Raw genomic sequence first — 24626 nt, forward strand, 5'->3', positions numbered from 1 at the left:
TGGACAGCGGGCCCCCGCACGCTGAGGCCAGGAGCCCAGCTCTGCTGGACAGCGGGCCCCCGCATGCTGAGGCCGGGACCCCTGCCCTGCTGGACAGCGGGCCCCCGCACGCTGAGGCCAGGACCCCTGCCCTGCTGGACAGCGGGCCCCTGCACGCTGAGGCCAGGCGGGCCCCTCTCCACAACCCCACCTGGCTCTCGTCATCTGTGGGACCTCGCCTCGTCTGGAGCCAGGGAGGGCCAAGGGGCCTTCTTCGGTCAGAGGGACCCTCAAGGAGGCAGTGCGTTCAGAGGCCTGGGCTGCCCCTGTCAGCCAGAGCTGGACAGCGCTCTTCCCACTGGGGCCGGAAGAAGCAGCGGGAAGACGAGCAGCCACACAGCCGACTCCCCTGTGGTCAACTGCAGGAGTCGTGTGGGGCTGTGGGCAGGGGAGCCCGAGGGCTACCTGTAGCCCCCGCCTACAGGGTGGTTTGTGGCACAGGTCCCTGCTGCAGCCGACTGACTGGCGGGGATGGAGGCAGGCGGGGGCAGGGGCACCCTAGGAGTGTGGCTGCGGGCAGGTGCTCAAAGGGAGCACACCTCACTTGCCTGGGGGTGAGGGGCAGATACCCTGAGCGGCCCGGCTCCACTCCAGGCCTTGGCAGTGGGGGGCTACCAGCCAGGGCTGCATCCTGTCAGGGCCCCGGGCTGAGGTCATGACTCTCAGCCAGCTTGCCCAGGTGCCCTGGGACTGGAGACAGCTCAGGGGGCGATGAGCTGTCCCCTCTGTCCGGCAGCCCTGGCCTGTCCCCAGGCCTACTCTGGCCCAGCTGCTCTCCTGAGAGGCCCGGGGAAGGGGTTCTGGAGGAGAGATCTGCTTGGGGGAGGCCCTCTGGCCCCAGCCTGTTGCCTCCAGTCCCCAGGGCCTGCCCAGGCCTCTCCCAACCATAAAGCACACTGGCCTGGCCATGGGGGACAGGTGGCCTCAGCCCTGAGCCACCCTGGGGCGGCAGGGAAGGGGCCCACATCCCTACCCAGAGGCCGGGCCAGGTGGGCAGGTTGGGGGGGCCCTGGAGGAGGCTCTGGGGCGTACCCCTCACCTTCCCCTCAACCTCAGGCCTCCAGGTCCCCCTGGAGTCGCATCCCAGGGGAGGCTCTGGGACCCCTAGGCCCTGTGCATCCACCTGCGCTGTGCTCAGCAGGCCAGGCAGCAGCAGCAACGGTCAGGACAGCCAAGCAGACACAGGACAGAACCTTTATTGCTGAACACAAAGTACCCGCCAGGGAGGCCCGCCCGGCAGTCTCAGGAGGCCTGTGGGAGGACAGGGCAGACATCGCACGGGGGAGCCCTGCCAGGCACCTCTCAGGGCAAGGCTGAAGGCCCAGGGGTGGGGAAGTGGTGGAGCCCAGCCTGAGGGGAGCCAGGCGTGGGCACTGGTCACACAGGGCTGAAAGCCAGGCGGGCAGGGGGACAGCCCTGCCACCCCTGGGGGCGCTCCGTGGCAGGCGGCCCCTCATCCGGGGCGGTGGCGGGTGGAGCCTCCTTCCTCTTGGGACGGGGCTGAGGTAGGCGTGGGCTGGCCCCCTGGACCCTCACAGACGCGGCTTGATGTGCAGCGACTTCCCTGTTCCAAGAAGGCCAAAGGTCAGGCACAGGAGGGCTCCCTCAAGGCCTCTGGGTCAGGGGTTGCTCGAAACTGGGAGGGGCTGGGACACCACCCAACGGCCCGGGGTCCCGCGTGGAGCAGGTCCAGGCCTGGCCCTGGGCAGTGGGCTGCGCCACGGGAGCCCCGCAGCCTGCAGCTGAGCCCTGAGCACCGGGTGCCGGCGGCTCGCACACACTGCTCAGGCTCACGCAGGGACAGGTGTCTGGCGCTGCCAGACGGCGCCTTCCACACGGAAACCCAGGGTGTGTGCGAGCAGCTGCTGGGGGCCCCGAGGCCCCAGGGACCAGCCAGGGCTGCTGGGCTGGGGTGGGAGAGGCTGCCGCCCTGGGCCCCACCCCCACTGGGCACCCCGGTGCCTCTCCTCACCAAGGACACTCCTGGTGGCCTCATAGGCCGGCAAACCAGCTGCCCACAGGCCAGCACTGTCCACGTGCCCCCTGCAAGCTCGCGACTCCTCCTGGGATCCCACTGCAGGGCTGAGGACCCCAGTCACCTGCTCAGCCAGCCAGAGCCCCGGGCCCCTCAGGCCCCCAGGAAGCCGGCAAGGCCTGAGCAGGGAAGGACGGGACAGTCACCACTCCCCCGCCCCTGCTTCCTCTGATTCTAGGGCTGGTTGCAGGGCTTCTCATCGTAATTAAAAACAAAATTAAAACACTGGTGGCTTGGGGCTATCTGCTCCTTCCTCCCGCCCTCAGGGTGTCCTGCCCATGGAGGGCCTGGCCGCAGCTTGGCGCCCCTGGCTCGGGGGCTGAGCAGGCAGCGTGCGAGCTCGCTCAGCAGAGCTGGGAGAAGAGGCTGCGGCAAGCATCTCCCATTAATGTTACGACCGTGAAATATGACAATAAAATGATAGCCGTATGGTCGCAAATTTGCAGCCCGCCGAGCTGCGTGGGGTTTATCGTCACTCAAACGCGCAGAGAGCTGTAAAATGTTTACAGAAAGGGTCGTTTGCAGCCATAAAATCCTCTTTTCTCTCCTAAACAAGGCTGAGTGGAGCCATTTACCAAGCCCCAAATGTTCATCGGGGGAGAGGAAACATCTGTTCTCTCCAGGAGTGTGCGGTGATCTTCCAGAACAAATTAACAGAAATGGGTGCTTTCTAATTAAATCAGCCCTCGGCTGGGCGGTCTGTGAGCGGTGCTCTGCGCCCGCACCTCGCGCCCGACCTGTGGGCCTGCAGGCGCGCACCTGCCATGCCAGAGACCGTGCCGCCGGCTCCCTGGGACCAGCAGGCCCCCCAGGCTGACCCACAGGCCTGAGGTGCGCGCCGCCAGAGCTGGGCTGCCTACCTGAGTCCTTGGAGGAGGCGCTCCTGGGGGCCTGGGCCCTGGGCTGGCCTCCAGGGCTGGGCGAGGACTGCAGGGCGATGAAGGAGGGCAGCTTGGAGAGGCCACCGGAGCCAGCTCCCGCTGAGGCCTCAGCCGCCTGCAGACACAGCTCCTCTGGCTCCAAGGACAGGGAGGCAGGGGGGGGGCAGGGAGAGGAGGGGGAGGGGGAAGAGGAGGAGGAGGGGGGGGAGGGGGAGGAGGGGGAGGGGGAGGCCGCAGCTAACACCCGTGCGGAGGAGGGGGGTGAGGTCGAGCCAGCAGCCATGGAGCTGGGGGGGCTGGACATCCGTCTGGCGGGGCGCAGGGCGGCCGAGGGCTTCCTGTAGGAACGGGAGGGGAGCGGGGTGTGAGGCGGGCGGCGTGGGGCAGGCGGGGTCCAGAGGGTGCTGGCCCACCATCTGCACACCATCCGTCCACCCCCACCCATCCCTGCCCAGCAACTATCAGGCACCGCCACGCAGGTCAAGGCGGGCCTGTGGGCCAAGGACAGCCTGGTGACACTTAAGGGCCTCCAGCAGCTGCACGCTGATGCTGTCCTCACCTCCTGGAGCCTTCCCCGTCCACACGGGTTCCCACACGCGCAGGCAGGGGAGCACACCGCGGGGCCCAGCCACGAGCGTCACTTAGGACCTCCCCTGCCCCTGGAGATTGGGGTGGGTCAGGGATGCTCTCCACTCGTCCAGCCTGAGGACCGGGGGTGGGGCACCTCTGGAGGTCACTTCACCAACTTTGGACAGAGGTTTTTTGGGGGGTATGAAGCCCCCAGAGCTGGGCGGGGATGCAGGGCTCCCTCCTGCCCCCACCCCAAGCTTACACATGCCGCACCCACAGTCCCCGTCACCTGGGCCCGTGGCTGGTAGAAGCCCTGCTCCTGGGGGGCGTGTTGCCAGGCTCCGGGGCTGTGGGGGTGGCTGCTCGCCGGCCCAGGCGCTTCGGGTTGCGGTGGGGCAGCTGGCACTGGGCACCGCGGGGGCACACGCCCTGGCGGGAGAAGTCAGGGCACAGCAGCGTGTGCTTCTTCTTGCACTGCGGGAGGAGGGCACAGCTGGGTGAGCCGGTGGAGACCGCAGCACCACGCAGGGGGCCTGCCTGCTTCGCCCAGTGGGGCTCACGCGGAAGGGTTCCTGTTGGGGGTCTGAGGTCCTCAGGCCAGAGAGGCCCCAGGGCGCTCACCCCTACCCATCTCAAAGATAGGAAGGGTCAGTCTGAGGGTCAAGGGCACTTCCCTGGTTGTACCAGCACCACCCAGCCTGGCCCTGGGCCTGGACTGAGACTGGGGTGCGGATTCCCAGGGAGCTACCTCCTCCTCCTGACTGCAGCCCACCTGTCCTGGCAGAGGACCAGGGTGGGGGGCACCCCACGGAGGGTGCACTGTCAGGCAAGTCGGGGCAACAGATGGCCTCAGCTCTGCCCACCAGGCCCACAGGGAGCACAGAGCCTGGACCCAAGGCCCGCCTCTCCATGGCCCCCCTGCCCCCAGGCAGGAACTGTAGCCCTACCGTGTGCCTGCTTCTTGCCTGGTCCTCCTAGAGGAAGGGGCCTATTCTCCCACCCCCAAGAACTAGCTCAGTGGGCCCCACCCAGGAGGAGGAAGCCACCCTCATGCTGACCAGGTGACAGGTGACATGCTAGAAAGAGACCCAGAAGGAAACCCCTGCAAGCAGAGCCCCAAAACCACCCCGTGTGCACTCAGTCAGCTCCATTGTGTCTGACTCTGTGCGAGCCCATGGACTGTAGCCCGCCAGGCTCCTCTGTCCATGGGATCTCCAGGCAAGAACACCCAGAGTCAAGTTTAAAACCAGCCCTGGTGCCTGAGCAGCTCGAGGGTGCCCCCTGGCACAGCCACTGGAAGTGTCATGGCAACAGCCTTGAGACCACTTCCTTCTGGACCCGTCACCCCCACTGGGCACGTGTCCTCAGAGCCCCAGATGTCGGCCTGGCTCCCAGCACACAGGACAAGGCTGGCCGAGGACCCCACGGAGCCTGTGCCCATTCTGTGAGCAGGATCTGGGCACTGACCCCATTCTTGTTCCCACACCTGGCCCTCACTTGCCACCCAGGAACTAGAGGCCCTTCACACTGGTGCCCGGGGCTGGTGTGAAGACAGGCAGGTAGCACCCCTGCACCTGGACGGCTACCCCTCCCTGTGCTGGGGAGACCCAGCCCTGCTCCCCAACGCCTGCTCCTCCAGCCCCAGAGTCAAGGGCCCTCTGCCCTGAATCCCAGTGGTCCCCTCGGTGGTATATGCTGCAGCGGGCTCTCCTGGGCAGGCAGAGGGATGGGCAGGCCCTCTGTGTGGAGAGCCCACCCTGGGCTGGGTGCAGAGAGGTGGCCGGGGGGTGCTGTCTCTGTGCCGTCCCATGGTGGCCATGAGCCCCGCCGCTGCTCTGAGCCCAGGCGGCTCAACAGGAGCAACACACGGGAGGCGGGACCTGGCACAGAGGGACCCGGTAAAAGGCAGCACCTCGGTTTCCTCTGGGACTGCACGCTGACATCTGTGAGCCACTGGGTCACGTACACTCGTTCCAGCTGTTTCTATCTCACTTTCTTACAGCGGCACTAGAAACTGTGAAATCCCACATGCAGCTCACATCCGGTTGACTGTGGGACTAGAGATAGCTGGTCTGAACTGACCGTCCTCCCAGAGCAACCCAAATCTAGGCTCAAACGTAAAGAACCTTCTGAAATCATCCAAGAACTCCTGAGCAGGTGAAATGATGGAGGAACGTCTACTGGGTGCAGGGCTGGTCTCAGACCTCAGCCCCCGCCATCCTTAGTGCAAGGCTGCCGAGGAAAAAGCAAACCCCACACCCCTGCCCCTGCCCCATGTGCCCCGCAGAGCTGGAAGTAAGGAAAATTCCTGGGATTATAGACTGCCAGGCTCCTCTGTTCATGGAATTCCCCGGCAAGAAAACTGGAGTGGATTGCCATTTCCTTCTCCAGTGTATCTTCCCGACACAAGGATCGAACCCGGGTCTCTTGCATTACAGGCAGATGCTTTACCATCTGAGCTACTAGGGAAGCCTGGAAATAAAGAAAGTTAGTGCTAAATAATGCGTCAGTCAGTCAAGACGCAACAGAAACTAGGTGATATTTAAAACCAAATGACAACACTAAAACAACTCATCAAAGTTGATGGACTGGAGCTAAAGGAGCGCTTGGAGCAAAGCCCTCAGCCTCGGAGTCTTACATTAGCAAAGACGAAACACCTCAAAGTCAGAGGAAAACAGAAAAACAAAGAAAGCAGAGAGAAGGACATAGAGAGAAAAGGAACATATAAACAATATTAGGAATGACAGAAGTGCCGTTAACTGCTGGTGCTGCAGAAGGGGACACAATGAACAAATTTTATGCCAATAAATTTGAAAACACAGACAAAATCTACAAATTCTAGAAAAACTGCCAAAATCTGACATTAAATCTGAATGAATATAGACCATAAAGGAATTTGAATCAGTAGTTAAACAAGGCAAGCGCCAGCCCAGGGTTTCACGGTGGTTCTACCAGCTATTCAAGAATGCACTACCCAACCTCCCATGAACCAGCCCACAGAAGAGGACAGCAGAGAACACTCAGCTCAGTCTACGCAGCCAGAGGGGTCTTAAACCTGGAACCTGACCACAGCGAGATGATCAAACAACCTTTAGGCCAATTGCATGAACAATGACTCACGTTCTACACAAATCATAAATAAACTGAAATGTGTAAAAAATGAGTCCTGAAATGTGTAAAAAGACCATGTTAGGACCAAGCTGAGTTTATCTCAGGAATGCAAGGTTAGTTTAACGTTAGAAAACCAGGGAATAGAAATCAGCACATTAGCAACCTAAGAGAAAGGAACCATGTGATCACCTTGAGAGGCAAGAAAGAAGAGCATCATGGAAGTCAGAATCAACAAACGTTTAGCAGATTAGCAATAGAAGGAAGCTTCCTTAGCTTAATACAGAACCTTCACGAAACCATCATCATCATTCACCAAGGGGTGCAGCTGGAAGCCCACAGCTATGAGTTACTATCTTACTGGGCTTATAGGCAGGGCAGAAAAAGAAACTCAAAGGAAGAAAATACGGTCATTATTTGCAAAAGATATGATTGTTTATGTAGAAAAACCCAAAAGACTAAGTCCCATGGATGAATTATTACAATTACTAATATAATTTAGCAAGACTGCTGGAAACAAAATCAGTATTAAAAATCGTATGTCCGTTACCAATGAACAGTAAGAAAATAACATTTAAAAACAAGCTTTTTATAATAATAATAAATGTGAGAGAAATAAACTTAACAGAGATAAGACAAGCAAAAATTTTATCAAATGACATCAAAGGAGAGTCTGTGTCACTAGAGACAGCGCATTGATCATACACAGGAGATTCACTGTAGAGACTGGTGAGACCAGTTCTCACCAAACTAAGGCACAGATTCAAGTCAACCCGAATCCAAATTCCAACTCTAAAAACCTTACCTGGAATTTAAAATACATTTCTGGAAGGATAAAGGGGCAAGAACAGCTAAAATAACCACAAGGAAGAAAAAAGTGAAGAAATCTGCTTCCTTGTTATGACTTATCCCAAAGCTCAAATAACCGACAAAGGTCCCTGTAGTCAAAGCTGTGGTTTTTCCAGGAGTCATGTATGGATGTGAGAGTTGGACCACGAGGCTGAGTACTGAAGAACTGATGCTTTTGAACTGTGGTGCTGGAAAAGACTCTTGAGAGTCCCTTGGGCTGCAGGGCGATCAAACCAATCAATAATAAAGAAAATCAAGCCTGAATATTCACTGGAAGGACTCATGTTGAAACTGAAGCCCCAGTATTTAGGCCACCTGATGCCAAGAGCCAACTCATTGGAAAAGGCCCTGATGCTGGGAAAGACTGAAGGCAGGAGGAGAAGGAGGTGACAGAGGATGAGTTGGCTGGATGGTATCACTGACTCAACGCACATCAGTTTGAACAAGCTCCAGGAGATAGTGATGGACAGGGAAGCCTGGCATGCTGTAGTCCATGGGGTCGCGAAGAGTCAGACACGCCTGAGCTACTGAACAACAACAACCTGGGACTGTTAAATGAGACCCGGACTAGTTTAACAGCCAAGAGCCCAGGTAAGACCCGGACGAGTGTAACAGCCAGGAGCCCAGGTAAGACCCGGACGAGTGTAACAGCCAGGAGCCCAGGTAAGACCCGGACGAGTGTAACAGCCAAGAGCCCAGGTAAGACCCGGACGAGTGTAACAGCCAAGAGCCCAGGTAAGACCCGGACGAGTGTAACAGCCAAGAGCCCAGGTAAGACCCGGACGAGTGTAACAGCCAAGTGCCCAGGTAAGACCCGGACGAGTGTAACAGCCAAGAGCCCAGGTAAGACCCGGACGAGTGTAACAGCCAAGAGCCCAGGTAAGACCCGGACGAGTGTAACAGCCAGGGGCCCAGGTAAGACCCGGACTAGTGTAACAGCCAAGAGCCCAGGCTGCAGTCGGCACTGACTGCACACCAGGAGCTGCTGGCATGCAAACAGGGCATGTGGTGGGCTGACTGTAAAGTTACACGCAGATTTCTTACTGTGTTGGGGGGGGTGGTATTCAAGGGTCAGCTGTATAGTACAGAGATTGAATCAGTAATCATAAAACCTCCCAATCAAGAAAAGCCCGAGACTAGATGGTTTCAACAGGTGAATCCTACTAAACATGTAAAGAATTAACACCTATTCTTTTCAAATTCCTCCAAAAACACAGAAGATGAGAGAATACTTCCTAACACACAACAGCCAAAACAATCTACAAGGCTAGCCTTACCTTGGTTCCAAAAGCATACAGAGATACTACAAGAAAAGGAAATTACAGATCAATATTATTATGGATACAGATGTCAAAATCCTCAACAAAATACTACAAAACTGGACTAGTGGCATATTAAAAAGATTATAGACTATGATCCAGTGGGATTTATTCTCAGAATGCAAAGATGGTTCAACATCCAAAAATCAATCAGTATATTTGTGATTGATCGATGTGGTCAGTATGTCTGATTGACTACCTTAATAGAATGAAGGGGAAAAAACCCACATGATTATCTCAACTGATACAAAAAAGATTTGGGCAAATAGCTATAAGATTCCACCTATGTTAAATACCTAGAATAGGCACATTCATGGAGACAAAATGTTGATTTGTGGCTGTCAGGAGGTGGTGAGGAGGGGAACAGGGAGTCATTGCCAACTGTTTAGAGATTCTGTTTGGGGGGATGAAAAAGTTTTGGAAACAGATAGTGGTGGTTGTATAATATTGTCAATGTAATTAATACCACTGAATTATACACTTAAAAATGGCAAATTCTGCTAAAATTAAAAAATTAAAAATGTAATGTGCCAAAACCCATAGTATTGTGCACTTAAATGGGTGATTTGTATGGGATATGAGTTCTATCTCAGTAAAGCTGTGAAGATTAGAAAAGACTCTGATGCTGGGAAAAACTAAAGGCAGGGGGAGAAGGGGATGACGACAGAGGATGAGATGGTTGGATGGCATCACCGACTCGATGGACGTGAGTTTGAGTAAGCTCTGGGAGCTGGTGATGGACAGGGAAGCCTGGCATGCTGCATTCCACGGGGTCGCAAAAAGTCAGACACGATTCAGCGACTGAACTGAACTGATACAGAGACACTGTCTGTGACTTCCAAGAAAGACGTCCAGAGGACAAGGCACTTCTGTGCGTCAGGAGGCGGCGGGGGTGGGCCGCTGACACGGTGGAGGACAGAGAGAGAAGGAAGTCGTGGAGAGCGGGCCAGGCACCATAAGGGCAGGGGAGTCGCTGTCGCTACAGAGGTGGCTGCAGATGATACCCACGCTCGGGTCTGCTCTGCGCCAGGAGGGGCAGGAGGCGCGGTGCTCCAGGCCCAGGCAGGGCTGGACCTCCGGCCAGAAAGCACCCTGGGGATGTGTGAGCAGCGCAAGTCTGGTGGGCGTGCCGGGCGACAGCGCCATAGACACCTGAGCAGGCTGGCCGGGGCGGAGGGCAGTGCTGGAACACCCGCCCTCGGTGTCTCCCCGACACGCGTGCGGATTCAACAGCAAGCCATCAGGGGAGCCCACCACCAGCACCAGGAGTGGCGGAGCAAGCATGAGGCGGTCGCTGTGACATCCGGCGGCTCACGGAGGCTGGCCGTGTCCCCGAGTATCTTGAGAGTCCGGAGGGACAAACTGAGGAGATGAGAGAGGCTGACCAGTGAGCCCCAGACCCAGGAGCAGCACGTGGCCCTGAAAAGGTGAAGGACACGGATCTACTCCAGCTTAAATCATTCACAAGAAAAGGGGACATGTGTCTTTAACAAGCCAGCGCTTTATGAAGCAAGGTTAACAATTCCACTTGATTCAGTGGAATATTATAAACTCTCTGGGGCCCATCTGAGGACTTCCACTTCAGGAGCAAGGTGACGACTCAGCACTTTCTATATTATTTAGAGAATAAAATTAACCCTTGCCGGCCCAGGCTGCTGCCTCTGCCCCTGCTGGATCCGGCCTGCTCAGCGCTTTTCCCATCTATAATTACAAGCCGCTATCCATCATGTGGCAGCCACGCAGCGCCCACACGCTGAAACACACGCAGTAAGCACTTCCACTAATAGAAGCAGAACTTAAATATCGCCTTGATATTTTCATTTACATTGGAATTTTTTACAATAATCACCCACAGCCTCCATGGGGGTCCTGCGCCCCCACCTCACCCCACCTGGGCTGCTCTGGAGTCACCAGCCGGGCCCCACCTCTGCAAGAGGGGCCTCCGCGGGGGGCCCCAGAGTGCTGTGCACAGGCCAGCAGGGGAGCGGCTGTGCTCCCATCGTGCTCCCCACAGGGTGAAGCCCAGCCCGGAATAGGGAGCTGGCCTGCAGAGACACGCGCTCCCCGGGCTCAGGGCCAGCCCTGCTCCCCCAGGTCAGCCCACAAGCCCTGAGGCAGGGTGGTCACTCACGAGCATCTGCGGACGAGGCAGCGGGCTTTGCTGAGGCCCCTGGGCTGGTGAGGAGGCTCCCTCTAGGGCACCGGGACCCGCTGCCCAGGGGGCCCACCCCAGCCCACAGGGGTGTCAGCTGTCAGCTGTCGATGGGCAGGTGGGGAGGACAGGCCCACAAAGCAGGGTGGGCCTGGCCCCCGGGCCAGCTCCTCACCCCCAGTGCCCCTCCACCCCATGCCCCTTACCTTGGCACCCAGAGGGCAGTAGCCTTTCAGGAAGTCGGTGCAGACCTCCGCCTTTCGGGACACGTACACATGGCTGTAGGGGCAGCTGCTGTTGCTGCAGATGCCCTTCAGGAAGTAGGAGCAGACAGGCATCTGCAGGGCGGGAGGCAGTGAGGCCCAGGGCAGTGCCCCCAGCCTCCCTCCTTGTCCCACCTCACAGGCAGGGGCACCAGGACCCGAGGGGCCCACCCAGGGCTCCATCACCAGGCGTGAGCCACAGAGAGACTGGCCCACCCCAAAGTGAGACCCCCAGCCTCCCCGGGGGCGACGCCGCTCAGGCCTTCGATCACGTGAGGACAGAGATGGGGACTCAGCCAGCAGGACAGCTCAGGCCCAGATGTGCTGTCCCCAAGTCCACCACCTGCCCCGAGCCTGCCTGGTCTGGGCTGCGGGACTTTCGGGGCGGGGGCAGGCGGGGGGGCACGGCCTGGAGGCGCCGGCACCTAGAAAAGCAGGGCAGAGGAGAAGGGGGGCAGCGTGCGGGTGCCCCAGCAGGGTGACGGCCTACAGGACCTGACACCCAGCAGGCTTTCCAGCTGCCCGGCACGTGGGCACCGGCAGCGTCCGTGAGCTGGAGACCTGACTCGGAGCAGCCCTTGCAGGGGCTCTGCTGGCACTGACTGTGGGTGGGCACCGTAGGGGCCTGGCAGAGGGCAGGCCGGCCCGGGGAGACCTGGTGGGGGACACAGGTGGGCAGCAGGGAAGCGAGGCCTGAGGGCCAGTGGAGGCAGAGAGGGGAGGTTGTGTCTCTTGCCCACACCAACCTCTGCACTTGGGGCCCTTGGGGTGAGCCCTGCCCCCTGCAGGCCAGCCTCCTAGGGGGGAACCCTGCCAGGAGCTCACACAGCTGTGGCCCTGCGGGTCTCACGCCGCCTGCCTATCCCAGGCTCTCCCTGCGCTGTCAGCCCTGCCTGCCCTGTCCATGTGGTGCCCACTGCACCCACCGAGCGCTCTCCTGCCTCCAGAGGACACACGGGGGGCTTCACTTTTCTGGCAGGAAGTGGGGGTGTGTGTGGGGGGGTTGGAGAGTGGGGGGTATGACTAGCCGAGGAGGGAAGGAGGGAGGAAGCAGAGAAACAAAGGGTGATTTAGCGAGGAGAGTTTATTTTTAATTGTCTTTTAACTGCAGCGCAGAGGGGAGCGGCCGGCCTGGGGCTGGCAGAGCTGCGGCTGCAGACAATTCCCTTAATGTGCGTTTTGATACAGGGCCCAAATTAGCGCTAATAAAAAGGGATAATAAAGCCAACTCTTGCACCAAACGGAACTCCTCCTAGCTGTCAGCGCCGCTATCAAGAGGAAACTGCATTCTCATTTCAATTAACCTTGTTTGCACCCACCACGTCCACACAAATAACAATAACATTAATTCAGGGCGCTGGTGCGGGGCGTCCGCCTCAGACAGCTCAGAGCCTGCGCCGGCTCCAAAGCCGGAGCTAATGAACCCGAAACTCGACGTGAATTTCCAAATTGCTCACAACAGAGTTTCGAAGCTCTATTAGGGAGAAAATGCTGATTCTTCCCAAGTTCCTCAAGGGGAAAAGCTTTGGCAGCAGCAGCGCCTCCCCGGGCCCGCAGCGACCCCCCCTTGGGGCCGGCAGGACTCCCACAGCCAGCAGGGACCCCTGACCTCAGCTGCCCAGCCGCCCGCGCTGGGGGAAGCCCAGCTGTGCGCCTCCCTCTCCCACGGCCGGCCCCCCCTGGCGCACTTGGGAGGGGCGCTGGGCGTGTAGGGGATGGCAGAGGGGCCCAGGCGGGCCGAGCAGGGTGGAGGGGGGCAGCCTTGGGGCTGCTCCGGCCCGCAGGCACGGGGGAAGCTCACCTTCTCCTTGGAGACGTGGTGGGAGAAGGGACAGGTCCCGTCCGTCTTCTTGCAGGTGCCCCGGACAAACCTGCGCACACAGGGCGGGTCTGAGGGGCGGGAGCCCAGGGCAGCCGTGGCCCCCCGCCACCCCCCGCCGCCCCGCACCCGCCTGGGGGTGGGGGACGCACCTGGTGCACACAGCCACCTTCTCGGGGTCGTGGACGTAGGGGCAGCGCTCGCCGCGGTTGCACCGGCCGAAGCGGTTGTAGTACATGCAGTACTCCTCCTTCCGCCGCCGCCGCCGCTGCCGCGCCTGCCGCACGATGGCCAGGCTGCGCTGCACGGCCCGGCTGGGGGCAGGGAGAGAGCCGTGAGCCCCTGCAGGCAGGGAGGCCGGGGAGCCCCCCAACCCCGAGGCACATACCTGGCCAGGGAGCGGCTGCAGCTGCTGGCAGGGTCCAAGCGGCCTGTGGGAGGAGGGGCTGGGTCACGCCAGGCCCACCGCCCGCCCGGGGCTCTGCCCTCCCCCTGCTCACCAGCCAGGCCACCCGGGCCAGGGCAGGGCGGAAGCCAAGGGGATCAGGCAGAGGCCACCCTGGTGTCTGGCCAGTGGTCCTGCCTCAGAGCGGGTGGTCACAGGAACGGGGTGGCGGGGCCTCCCTGCTACCTCCCTCTGCTTGGAGCAGAGCCCAGGGACGTGGGACCTGAGTAGGGTCTGGGAATGCCACTCGGTTTTGCAGCAGCTAAGAACGGCTTGTTTAAAGCACTGTGAAACAGAAGCTGAGAAGTATACGGCCGCAAATGCTGAAATCCTCCACAAATGCTGAAACCCACCAGAAGATGGGTGTCCCCTGCCTGGAAACCAGACTCCCAGATGGCCTGAGGAGCAGGCTGTGGGCTGGCCTGCCTCACGCGGCTCCAAGGCCCTGGCAGGCACCCAGCTCCTAAAACTGTGTTGGTATCCTGTAAGACACTCCTCAAAACCCCAAGTGTGCAGACCAAGCAGGGCCTCTCTGAGGTCACTGACTGTGGCCCGAAGGGGAGTCTGTGGTGACAGGAAGGCAGGTGGACACATGGCCAGGCTCGCCTGCAGAGGGGGCGTCCAGCCTGACACGCAGCTCCCGCCTGCCATTTACATACCCGGGCAGTCCCCAGGACCGAGGCGGGCAGGCAGGGTGAGAGCCGCTCGGGACAGCCACAGTTCCTCAACACACACGTGACCCTCCCCAGACCAGATCAAGTTTCCCACAGGCAGCTGCTGAAATGGAGTCGCGGCAGGAGGCACAACTGACATCACTCAGAAATTCTAGGGACCTGAGGCGATGACAAAGCATTCCTGGTTTAAAAAGGGACGTCCCCAAGATGCCTGGCCTGGAGGCGGCCGTGGGGCAGGTGGCCCCCTCACCACCTGGAGGGCCCTGCCCCTGGCTTGCTGCAGGGCGCCCAGCGCCACCCCAGGCATGTGCCGGCCTAGCCCTCTGGGCAGCGCCTGCATTGCCGCGCTGGGGCGCTCCTCCGAGCCCCAGTCTCCTCCAGGGGAACTCCTGGGAGGGAGGCTGCTCCTGCGGGGGTCCAGGCCCGGGGGACCGAGTTACAGGGTTGAATGGGGGGCACGACACGGAAAGGAGAGGGGGGCCCAGAGCTGGGAGGCTGGGGGCGAGGGGTCTTGGGGCAGCTCCAGGCTGTACTGGAATCTGGTTTCCAGGCAGGGGACACCCATCGTCCAGTGGCAGGGGAGGTCAGTCCAGACGGCACGTGGTGGCCCCCGCCTGCTAGCCTGAGGGTGACAGTGCAATCTGATAGCGGTCAGTGAGCGCGGCTTCCCGGCCTCAGCCAGGCTGCCAGTGACCCTGGGGCAGCATCTACCCCCCAGGGATGTTGTCGTCAGTCTGCCGTCAGAACAGCCCCAGGTCTGGCCTCTGGGGGGTGCTTAGGTTTAGTTCTCTTTCCACTGTGGCTCTTAAAAAATGCCAGTGTAGGCCTTGGTAGGAATTTTTACAGGAACAGGAGGAAGCACCTTTTCAAATGCTTTGCAGTGTTAAAAAATGCACATAAAATAGCTGGCTTGAGAGGCGCTAAAAAGTTCAGCTGAAAACCCTGGCAACTTCGAAGCAGGAGGGCTGAGCCTTCTGGAGAACTTGCACTTCCTAGGGGTCTTCCCAAAATAGCGCAGCAAGGCCGCCCACCCCCTCCCGCCCAGGCAGGGGCTCACCCCCCAGTTGAGGACCCTGGGGTCTGAGGGCACAGAGGGGCAAGCACCGCCAGCTCCCACAGCCCCCGCCTGGCCACGCTGCCCTGGAACGTGCCACCCTGGGGAAGAGGCGTCCAGGAGCAGCAGAGGCCGTGGGGCAGGGCCTTGGATGCACAAGGGTAGACTGGCCACCCGGGGGGACCCCCTCTCATGTGCAGCTCTGCGTGACCCTGCAGCACCCAGGGAGGAGGCGACAGGTCACAGGTCACAGGTGAGGCGCAGAGACCCCCCTGCTTGCCCAGGGCCCGCAGCGGCAGGCTGGCGGCAGAGAAACTGCTCCCCACAGCCTACGCCTGGGGCCTGGGGCTCAGAACAAGCCTGGGAGCCAGTCCTGCAGCACAGGCTGAGTAAGGGGGCTGGGGCAGGGAGACTCGGGGTCTGCTCTACTGCAGGGCATTGAAGGCACTTAGGGCTGACCCATCCGGGCCGAAGCCTATAGGGAGGGGGCCCAGGGCTGGGTCCTGCAGGCAGGCAGACTGAGACCAGGAGGAAGTGCTTGGTTTCGGTCCTGGGGAAGTGAGGTGTGCCTACTAGAAGGCCCTGCCCCTGGAGCTGAGAGACGGGCAGGGCACGGCTCTTCCCCACAAAGCCTGGGATGGTGGGCACCCCGACGGGCTGAGGCTGTGCTGAGAGGCCTGCAGCCAGGAGGTAGGGTGGAGCCCCCGCGCCCCCCAAGGAGGGCTGCACTTTCTTGCTGAAGTCACAGTTCTGTTGACACCAGAGGAGAAAATTTATTTCTTTAATTATTACTCATCTAAGTGAGCTGCTAGCCTATGGGCATTCCTACAGCTGGGAGCAATCTACTCTCCTTACAGCCAGGAGCTGGCCACCGGGCGGGGGTCCAGGCGGCTGGTGCTGTCTGGCCGGCCTTGTGTCCCCGGGACAGGCTGCCCTGTGGTCTGTGCACCAAACCCCACCTCCCTGCCCCCGCGTGGAGGTGGGGGGCTGCCCCAGCCAACTGGTCAGCAGGGCATGGTCAGCGGAGGCCCGCAGGGGCAGGTGGGGAGGGAGGCGGCCTCTGTTCTCACCATAGGCCCAGTGGCTGGGGGGCCAGGGAAGAAGGGTGGGAAGGCCAGGATCCCCCCGCAGCTCTGCAGGGGAGGCAGGTTGTGCGGAGCTCAGCACTCAGCGTGGAGATCCCCAGAAAGAAGTGTGGCTACTCCTCCAGCTGCTGCCAGCCTAGGCGGAGGGGCCCCCAGGGGAGGGGGGATGTACCCCCACCCCCTGAAGGCAGGCCCCCGCCTGCCCTGACCACACCCCAAGGCAGCAGCAGCCTCAGACTCAGGCCCTGCACCCGGCGAATGGCCCTGACAGGACCGCTGGACTATGAGGGGGCAAACCCGCGTCTTCCTCCCGCCGGTGGGCGCCCTGGGGCACGGAGCAGCCCAGATCACGGGGCCCCCACAGCCCACCAGTCCATTCAGGATCAGCCTCACGTGCAGCCTGGGATTCTGTCAAGAGTCAGGACAGCCCCCAGCGCCCAGACCGAGGGGGCAGAGAGCAAGGCCCACAGAGAGGCCTGGTCGCTCCACGGCCCTCGTGGGGTCGTGTGGAAGGGCCCCGGGCACACCGCCTGGCTGAGCCCTGTGCGGACCCCAGGTTTGGGGAGGACAGAGGGGAGCTCTGAGACATCCAGAGCTGTATGTGGGGCCCACAGATCACATGCGCCAGCAAGGGCGTCAGAGGCGGGCCTGCACCTGTGGCTCCACCGGGCAGAGGGCGGGGGCAGGGTGCGTGGGGGAGCAGAGCCCTGGGCCCCAGCTCCCTGCGCCTGTCCTGGCAGAGAGGAAGTTCTGGGGAGTTCTCCACTGTCTCTTGCGCCAGCTGGCCCTGCGCCCCACCTACTTCCTGAGCTGGGCTCTTCTCCCTTCTGCCCTTCTGGGGTGGTCAGGCTAAGGACTGGGGGTAGCTGGGCCTGTGCAATCCCCACAGCCCCTGCAAACCCCACCTTTTTTTTGACAGAAAAGGAAAGGAGTAAAATTGGACTGAAACCAAAATACTTTTCTAGTTAATTTGTACAATAAGCGAATCTGAAGCATTTCCTTCTCCGCGGCCTGTCTCCCCGGGCCGCGGGGGTGCCTGTGGGGGTGGCGGCGCCTCGGGACACAGTTGGGAGGCGTCGCCAATGCCATCAGGCATGGTGGCCCCAGGTGTTCACTCGCTGGGTCGTGTTTACCATACCTGGCTCATCTCCTTTGTCCAGGAGCAAAATATGGAAAATCGGAGGAGGCTTAGCCAAGCGCAAGGCGGGTGCAGCCAGGGTGCCCTGGGGGCCTTCCTGCCGCTGCTGCCTTGGCGGGGGCAGTTCCAGGACGCCAGGGCGCCCTCGCAAGAGCAGGGGCCTCACCTGTGCGCAGCAGGGGCCTGCCGCCTCCATCCCCGCCGAGCCGGCTGCAGGTCTTGGAGAGCTTGTTGGCTGACACCTTGTAGAGGACGCCCCCGATGCAGCGGTAGCCTTTGCTCCGCCATCGAGGGGAGCCGGTCTGGGCTCTCCCACCCGTGGCCGGACGCAGGGTGTTCAGCGCCAGGGACCTGCAGAGACAGGAAGGACCGTCAGCTCAGCCCTGGGGTGGTCAGAAGATCTCTGTCCCCCACCATCCGCAGGCCCAGGAGGTGGCACCGTTAACCCCACCTCTGAGCTGGGGTGCCTTTGTTGGGGGAAAGCCCTCAGTGCCAGCACTAAGGCGGCCCTGAGGGTCACCGGTATCCGGGATGCCTCCTGGACACCACCCCTGGTGCGCCCTGGCTCTGGGACGGCCGTGCTGTGCGGTCAGCAAGGGCCTCTGCCCGCCCTCCGCTCCTCCGCATGGAGCGCCTGGCATCGCGACCAGGAAGGAACAGCCTCACGGACCCCCAACCCAGGGAAGCTATCTGGGGGCAAAACTGGAGTCCCTCAAAGTCAAGGGCTGGTAAAGGCCTGGGCTGCCTGTGGGGTCACCTGAGTGCAGGCCCAGGCCAATCCAAGGGCAGACGGGTCAGAAGTCCCCTACAGACCCCCTGGCCACAGCAGACAGGGGCCACACCCCCCAACTCAGGTCCCACAGAGGTGGTCCTGCAGCTGCCCTGGTGGCTGCTCCTTGAGCTGCCACGGGAGGGGCTCAGGACCCCAGAGCAACTTGGCCTTGACCTTCCGCGTGTCTTAGCAGACACCTACTTATGCAAATTGAGCGCAGTTCTCTCTTAGCTCAGGGCACATCTGGGCTGCTGGCAGAGCTGGGCAGGGGAGTGCCCGTCTGACAGCGTCACCTCTGCCGCAGCGGGGTGGGGTGTGAGGAGGGCAGCTGCCGGCAGGCAAGGCCACCAGCCGCAGCTCCGGGCCGTCCGGGAGTCCTGGGCTCCCCAGCACCTCCTGCTGAGGCTCCCATGCCCTGAAGCCCCTTCCCCAGGAGCCTACAAACCCCAGCTCCACTGGGGTGGCAGAACACTCTCCTTTGGCAAACCAGGGACCACACGGTGGGGAGGCCCCGACCTGGGTCTGGAGTGCAGAGCAGGCCCCACAGGTGGCCCACCACTGGCCTGGCTCCCCACCTGCGGGCTGCGGGCTGCGCTGAGCAGCCGGGCGTGCCGGGACCTGAAGCTGCAGCCTCAGGCGGGAAGCGCCGAGCAGGCCTCCCGAAAGCGCTTGACCCAGTGTCCCTTAATTAGAATTCAGGTTCACAAACACCAGTCTTGGAGGGAGTGACCCCAACAAGGGTCCTTGGCAGCCCTGCCCACCCTGGCTGTGCCAGAGGGACTCCGCTGCCCACTCCCTGGCCCAGCCGAGCGCTGGGGAGATAGCCAGACCCCAGGCCCTCCCCAGACCCCGGGACCCAGGTCTCCCACCTTGGGCTCGGGGCATCTGCATGCCCAGTGGGCGCCTGACGTGTCTCCTGGGCTCCTCCAAGGCGGGGAGGGGCTGAGGAGGGGTGGGGCTGGGGGTCCCACCCTCACTGAAGAAGCCCGTCAGCCTTGGGAGCTCTGGAGCCCCTGTAGGCATCCTGGACACTGCTCAAAGGCTCAGCCTGGCCTGAGTCCCGACCCTCACGGTGAGTGGAGCCCAGCCAGCGGTCACCACAGCCCCCAGCTGAAGGCTGAGAGGTGCCCGCAGCCCCAGCCCTGCACTGCCCGGAGCCCTCAGGGGCCTCCTGCCCACAAGGCAGCTGCCCTTCCATCAACGTGCCCTGGGCCGGGGGCAGCATGGGGGGTCACCATCAGGGCACCACCCCCAGCGCCCCCGCAACAGGCTGTGCTCCCAGACGCCAGGACGCACTCGCCGGAACACGGCCCTCAGCCGTCCTCGCCTCGCTGGGGCACCCCTCCCCCACCTTCCCTCCGTCCACAGTGCTGGCCCCCATGAAATGAGAGACACAGGCTGCACGATGCCCCTGAGACAGTGGGGGGAGGAAGCAGAGCCACGGAGACCTGAGACCAGCCCTCCAGGGGGTGAGGAAGCGCCCCCTACTTGGCCACATACTCCGGGCTAAGGCTGGACAGGATACCACCCCCAGAGGCAGCCACGCAGGCGAAGCTATGGATCCCAGCAGCACACGGCGGCCCAGCCCTGGCAGGCCCAGCGGGTGGAGGCTGGAGGGCCTGGGAATGACTATTCTTATGGATGAGCGTGACCAACCAACCCGGCCCCTTTTTCCAGAGAGAAGACCTGCTCCTGGGCTCTGCCGCGGGCCTCGGGGCAGGGCCGGGGCGCAGCAGGCCTCCTCTCCGTGTTCACAGCCCATGTGCACACCTGGGCCCGAGGACCCACGTGCCCGGGTGCAGGGCTGCGGCAGGGCTGGAGCCTGGGAGCCAGGCTGGAAGGAGCCGCGTCCCCAGATGGCACCCTGGGGCCACCGGGGGGAGGTGGGCGCCCCCAAGAACTCGGGGAGGGCCCTGTACCCATGAGCCTCGGCCCAGCTGGCAGCCGCACGGCCCTCTCTGCCTGCCCTCACCCACTGGGCCCGCTGACTCTGGGCCTGCGGCCAGCAGACACCGGGGCAGGCGGGGGCTGGAACACTGGGCTGGGGGTGCTCACCCCAAACGCCTCGTAGCCTTTCACTGCTGTGGGTGTCACGGCACTCCAGTAAATTGTTACCCTAATGGAGAGGACAGCCTTTGGAAACGAGCTGTATTGAGAAGAGGGGATAAAATTAATGAGATAATAGCAGGGCCAAGGACCCGGGGAGCGCTCCTGCCCTCGCGGCAAGGGCCTGTAATTCCTTTTCTACAACAGGAGCCTCAGACCTAAAGCCTTCTCCCATCCGTCCGGCAGGCCCATGCCGCCAGGAAATTTCATTAACGCTGGAAAATAGGAAAGGTATTAAGCGTGGATAATGAAGGCCAGGGAGGGAACCGTGCCTTAAGATAGTCCTCTTTCTCGCCTTTGTAATGGGAGGCATGAACTTTCCCTTCAAATCCATTTCTAATCCATTTGAAATACTACAGCAAATTATCTTTCCTTCAGCCCGAAAGCGGCCAGCCAATTTACTCCGAATAGAAGTGACAATGCCCCAGGATTTATCACCATAACCTTGACTACACTGGGGTGAGGGCTGGGCTTCTCCTGGGCGCCCCCCCGGGGGGCCACAAAGGACAGGGCGGGGGGAGATAACATTTTAAATGAAGAGAGCTGGTAATGGGGAGAAAGACACACACACCACAAAAGTAGGTTTAAAAAGAAAAGCGATCCACGTGTCCACTGCCCAGGGAGCAGCTGAAATGTTCCAGGCCCGAGGCTGTCCAGGAGCTCCCAGGGGCTCTGCCCTCCAAGGCCCCCTCAGCTGCTGTGCCCAGGAAGCAAGAGGACAGTCCCAGGGAAGCAGGACCCTGAGAGCCAGGACATCAGTCTGGGCAGGACAGGAAGGCTCTCCCAAGAGCCGGGATGACTGTGGTATGTCCTCTGCTGGGTCTGCAGGCCCCCCCACCAAGCAGTGCCGAGCCCACCCTGCAGGGCAACCCCCCCCCCCAGCAGCGCCGAGCCCACTCTGCCAGAGTCCCCCTGGGCTCCCTGCACGCTCCCTGGCCACTGCCCAAGCAGGTTGGTGCAGGCCCAGTAATGCGTGCAGGGCGCCTGTCGCAGTCTACTTCTCGAGCTGCACGGCTGAGATGGGCCCACCCAGGCATCCTTGCTAGTGGCCTGGCAGCCTGGGGCACAGGTGTGCACCCAAAGAACCGCAGGCAGACGGGCTCCCAAAAACGCGTGCACACGTAGCTCGCCCGCCCACTGACAGGACCTGATGCACAGTGAGTGCACCCCAGGCCCCGGGCTGGCGACAGGCAGCCTGTGGGGCTGTGTTGCCTGAAGGCGCAGAGTGGCTCCCTCTGAGCGTGCAGGGAGGTGAGGGGCAGAAAGCCGGCCTGGCCCTGGAGACTCTGGAAGCGGCCCCAGCCTCCAGGATGCCCAGGGCAGGACAAGCTCTGTCCTGGAGCTGTGCCTACCTCCAGTCTTGACACATATACTGCCTTGGCTGCCACTGCCCGGCCAGGACCGCAGGAGCACACGGGAGCTGAAGGAGCCTGGCTCCAGCAAACCCAGTGCTGAGGATGCCATGGCCTCTCAGCACCCAGTCCTAAGGCAGCCTGGCAAGGGTGGGTCCTGTGCACCCAGAGAGGGTGGGGAGCCCCTGAGGACAGGGCCAGGGCCAGGCCAAGGGGCCCACACCTGGACAGGGAGCTGCTGGTGGAACTAAGGGCTGCTTTCGCACAGGAAGGCCTCTCAGCACAGAGGGGTCTTGCTGGCACGTTCTTCCCAGTACCCACAGTCTGCGTCCCCTGCCTCCTCCTGGAGACCCCAGTCACCGAGGACCCTGCCTCCCTGAGCCGGCCTCCTCTCTCACCCCAAAGGCAGTCTGGGGCCCTGCCTTCACTGCCGCTCCCTGGCGGGGTCCCCGCCGCACCGTCCCGTCAGTTCCTCTCCCGTCACCCCGCCCCCGCTGGCAGCACTCCCTGCTCTGCTGTGGGGCCCACCACTGCCCCACCACCTGCTGATCACCCTTGCGCAGGGCCTGTGCACGTGCTGGGCCTCTGCCGTCACCTGAGTCCTGCCCTGAGCCCAAGCTCGGATGTCGGGGCCTTGGGAAGCCTCCCCTGACCCTATACAGGGCCCAGTCACACCTGGGAGCAAGCACCTGGGACAGGGCTGTGCTGGCGAGTGGGGCTCCAGGGACTCGTGCAGGGTGAGCGCACACCAGGAGGGAGGCTTGGGGACCACCAGAGTCTCCCACCCTGGGGTCTGCCAGGGGGCCAGTAAGAGAAATGTGGGGCGGCCTCGGTGGGCGGGAGCTGGGACGTGTGGGCACCCACACCAGGAGAGGCCTTTGGTTCAGCGTGGCGGGCCAGGAGGTGGGCAGCCTGCAGGGAGCAGAGAAAACAAGCGGGGAAGCAGTTTTCAGGACGTGGAGCGGGTTCCACACAGCTTGAGCAAGCGAGGAGTGCGCCGTCAGCAGAAGGGCGCCGCGCGGCCGCGCAGCGAATCCCAAGTAGGTCAGGTTTGGCGCCGCCACCGTGACGGCTGCAAACTGCTTAAGCGGGCTTTCCGCGGAAACGCTGACGCCCGGCGCCCCACGGGCTGGGCCGGCCGGCACACAGGCAGCCAGTCCCACAGGTGCTGACGGAACATGCTGGGGACAAGGGCCCAGGTGGGGTGGCGGGGCAGGGGGGCCAGGAACTCAGTGGACAGACGGATGGACGGTGCGGGTCTCAGGGCGACTGGGGCCATCTGGCCTTCTAAGACCCTCCTCCCGAGTGTGCCCACCTGCCCGCCGAGCTCTGGCCACCTTGCGGCAGGGCCGAGGTGATGGCTGGGCTTCCCAGGACGCACCTGGTCACAGTGGCTGGGGGCTGCGGCCTGGGTGGGAGCTGAGGCCTGAGGACCCTGGTGGGTCACAGCAAGGACGGCCCCGAGAGGGCTGGTGGGCCAGGGCGCAGACTGAGCGCTGGGGGGGGGAACTGGGTGTGGGGGTGCGGGACACACCTGAGGGCCCTGCTCCTTCCCCAGGGACCGCAGCCCCGTCTCTCCCCAGCCCCGAGCAGAAGTGACTCGGGGGTGCCCTGGCCAGCGACACTGGAGGTGGGGGGCACTAACTGCCCCCAGCGTGAGCGCGGCGGCTGCCTAAGAAGCGGGGCTGTTTTATGAGCTCTCATCTATTCAATCGGTGCTGCGATCAATGGATGCATTACAAGCTTTCCCTTTAAGAGCCTAATAAACAACAAGATAGAAAGTAAAATTCTCCATAAAATGACACTTTTAAAAATCCATTTTAGCTGAAGACATTGGTGTTTTGCGTGTTAGCTACAAAAAGCAGGTATCACTGGGCCTTAGTGGCCCCCTCCGAGTGCAGAGCTCAGCGTGCTAGGCACAGGCCCGGGGTCCAGGGTCGGCCAGCTCAGCTGCCCCGATCCTTGCTCCCCGGTGTCATCCTACAGGCTGGGCTGTCGCTCAGGCCCTGGGCCTGACACTGGCGAGGGTGGGGAGGGCCTGGCCCCGCCGCAGCCGCCCCTCCACTGCCACCCCTCCACCGCCCCTCGCTCCGGGCATCCTTCTCTCTCTCTGGCCCACCAACACCCCAGCTCCAGCCCGCTGTGCATGTGAAGTCCAGTCCGCCCATCCCTGTCCTCTCCCAACACGGGCAAGAGGGAAGGGAAGGAAGCTGGGGTAGCAGAACCTGCGCCCCGAGTCCTCTGGGAGGAACTCAGGAAGTCGAGGCCCCACCTGGCTCACTGGCTCCTAGAGAACACCCCGGGGGGCACCTCCTGGGGCTCCCTCCTCCACTGTGGGCCTGCCCGTCAGCCCCGCTGCCCACACAGCCCCCTCACCACAACCCCTCCTCTGTGCCCTGGTGTCTGTGGCTCAAACCCCATCACCAGGGGCGTGGGGGCCAACCCAGAGTGCACCCCACTACCACACCCCCAAGAGCCCGGCAGCTGCCGCCAGTTGCTGTCCTCTCGGCAGGACAGGTCTCGCCGAGGCCCCGATCAAAAGCCTGGCTGCCTGGCCTCTGGCAGCAGAGGGCTGCACGCCTTCGCAAGGCCTCGCATCACATCCTGCCTGGTGATCTCGCTTGGGGTCTTTGCCCTCACCCTCCTTGGAAGCGCTGCTGGCCGGCACTCGGCTCTCCGCACACTAGAGCCGGCCCTTCCCAGGACTCCACTCATAGCCTGTCCCTCGCTGAGCCCCGCGCAGGGTGGGAGGGCGCTGGCCCTGGACCCCACGCTGTCTCTCCAGCTCCCCCTGCCACCACGCAGGCCCGTCACCGGCCCTAGGACCTAGGGCCACTGTCCGCCTCGCTCGAGCCTCCCTGTCCCTGCAGCTGCAGCCCCTCTTCACCTCTGGATCTCACAGCAGTTGCCCGTGACCCTCTGGGGAGCCCTAGGACACTCACGCTTGCATGCATGTCATGAAGGG

General features: G+C 61.9%; 1 protein-coding gene across 3 annotated transcripts in view; it reads right to left on the minus strand.

Annotated features, from left to right (window-relative positions):
• Positions 1-1217: 1217 nt before the first annotated feature.
• Positions 1218-24626, minus strand: part of ZC3H3 (zinc finger CCCH-type containing 3) — a 63368-nt gene continuing 39959 nt past the window's right edge. For 2 of the 3 annotated variants that reach the window (XM_086337612.1, XM_086337614.1), the window contains exons 5-12: positions 17598-17782; positions 13424-13466; positions 13188-13349; positions 13018-13087; positions 11160-11291; positions 3815-3999; positions 2935-3293; positions 1218-1603 (exon numbers count right to left, since the gene is read on the minus strand). In XM_086337612.1, the coding sequence (XP_086193738.1) occupies positions 1572-1603; positions 2935-3293; positions 3815-3999; positions 11160-11291; positions 13018-13087; positions 13188-13349; positions 13424-13466; positions 17598-17782 (1168 nt within the window). In that variant the 3' untranslated portion in view covers positions 1218-1571. Of the gene's footprint in view, positions 1604-2934; positions 3294-3814; positions 4000-11159; positions 11292-11371; positions 11872-13017; positions 13088-13187; positions 13350-13423; positions 13467-17597; positions 17783-24626 lie in introns of those variants that run through there. The other variant, XM_086337613.1, reaches the window with a different exon arrangement.

The sequence above is a fragment of the Bos grunniens genome, chromosome 14, assembly GCF_055505025.1.
Source record: "Bos grunniens cultivar Pamir isolate PY7600 chromosome 14, Bosgru_T2T1.0, whole genome shotgun sequence".
Lineage (NCBI taxonomy): Eukaryota > Metazoa > Chordata > Mammalia > Artiodactyla > Bovidae > Bos > Bos grunniens.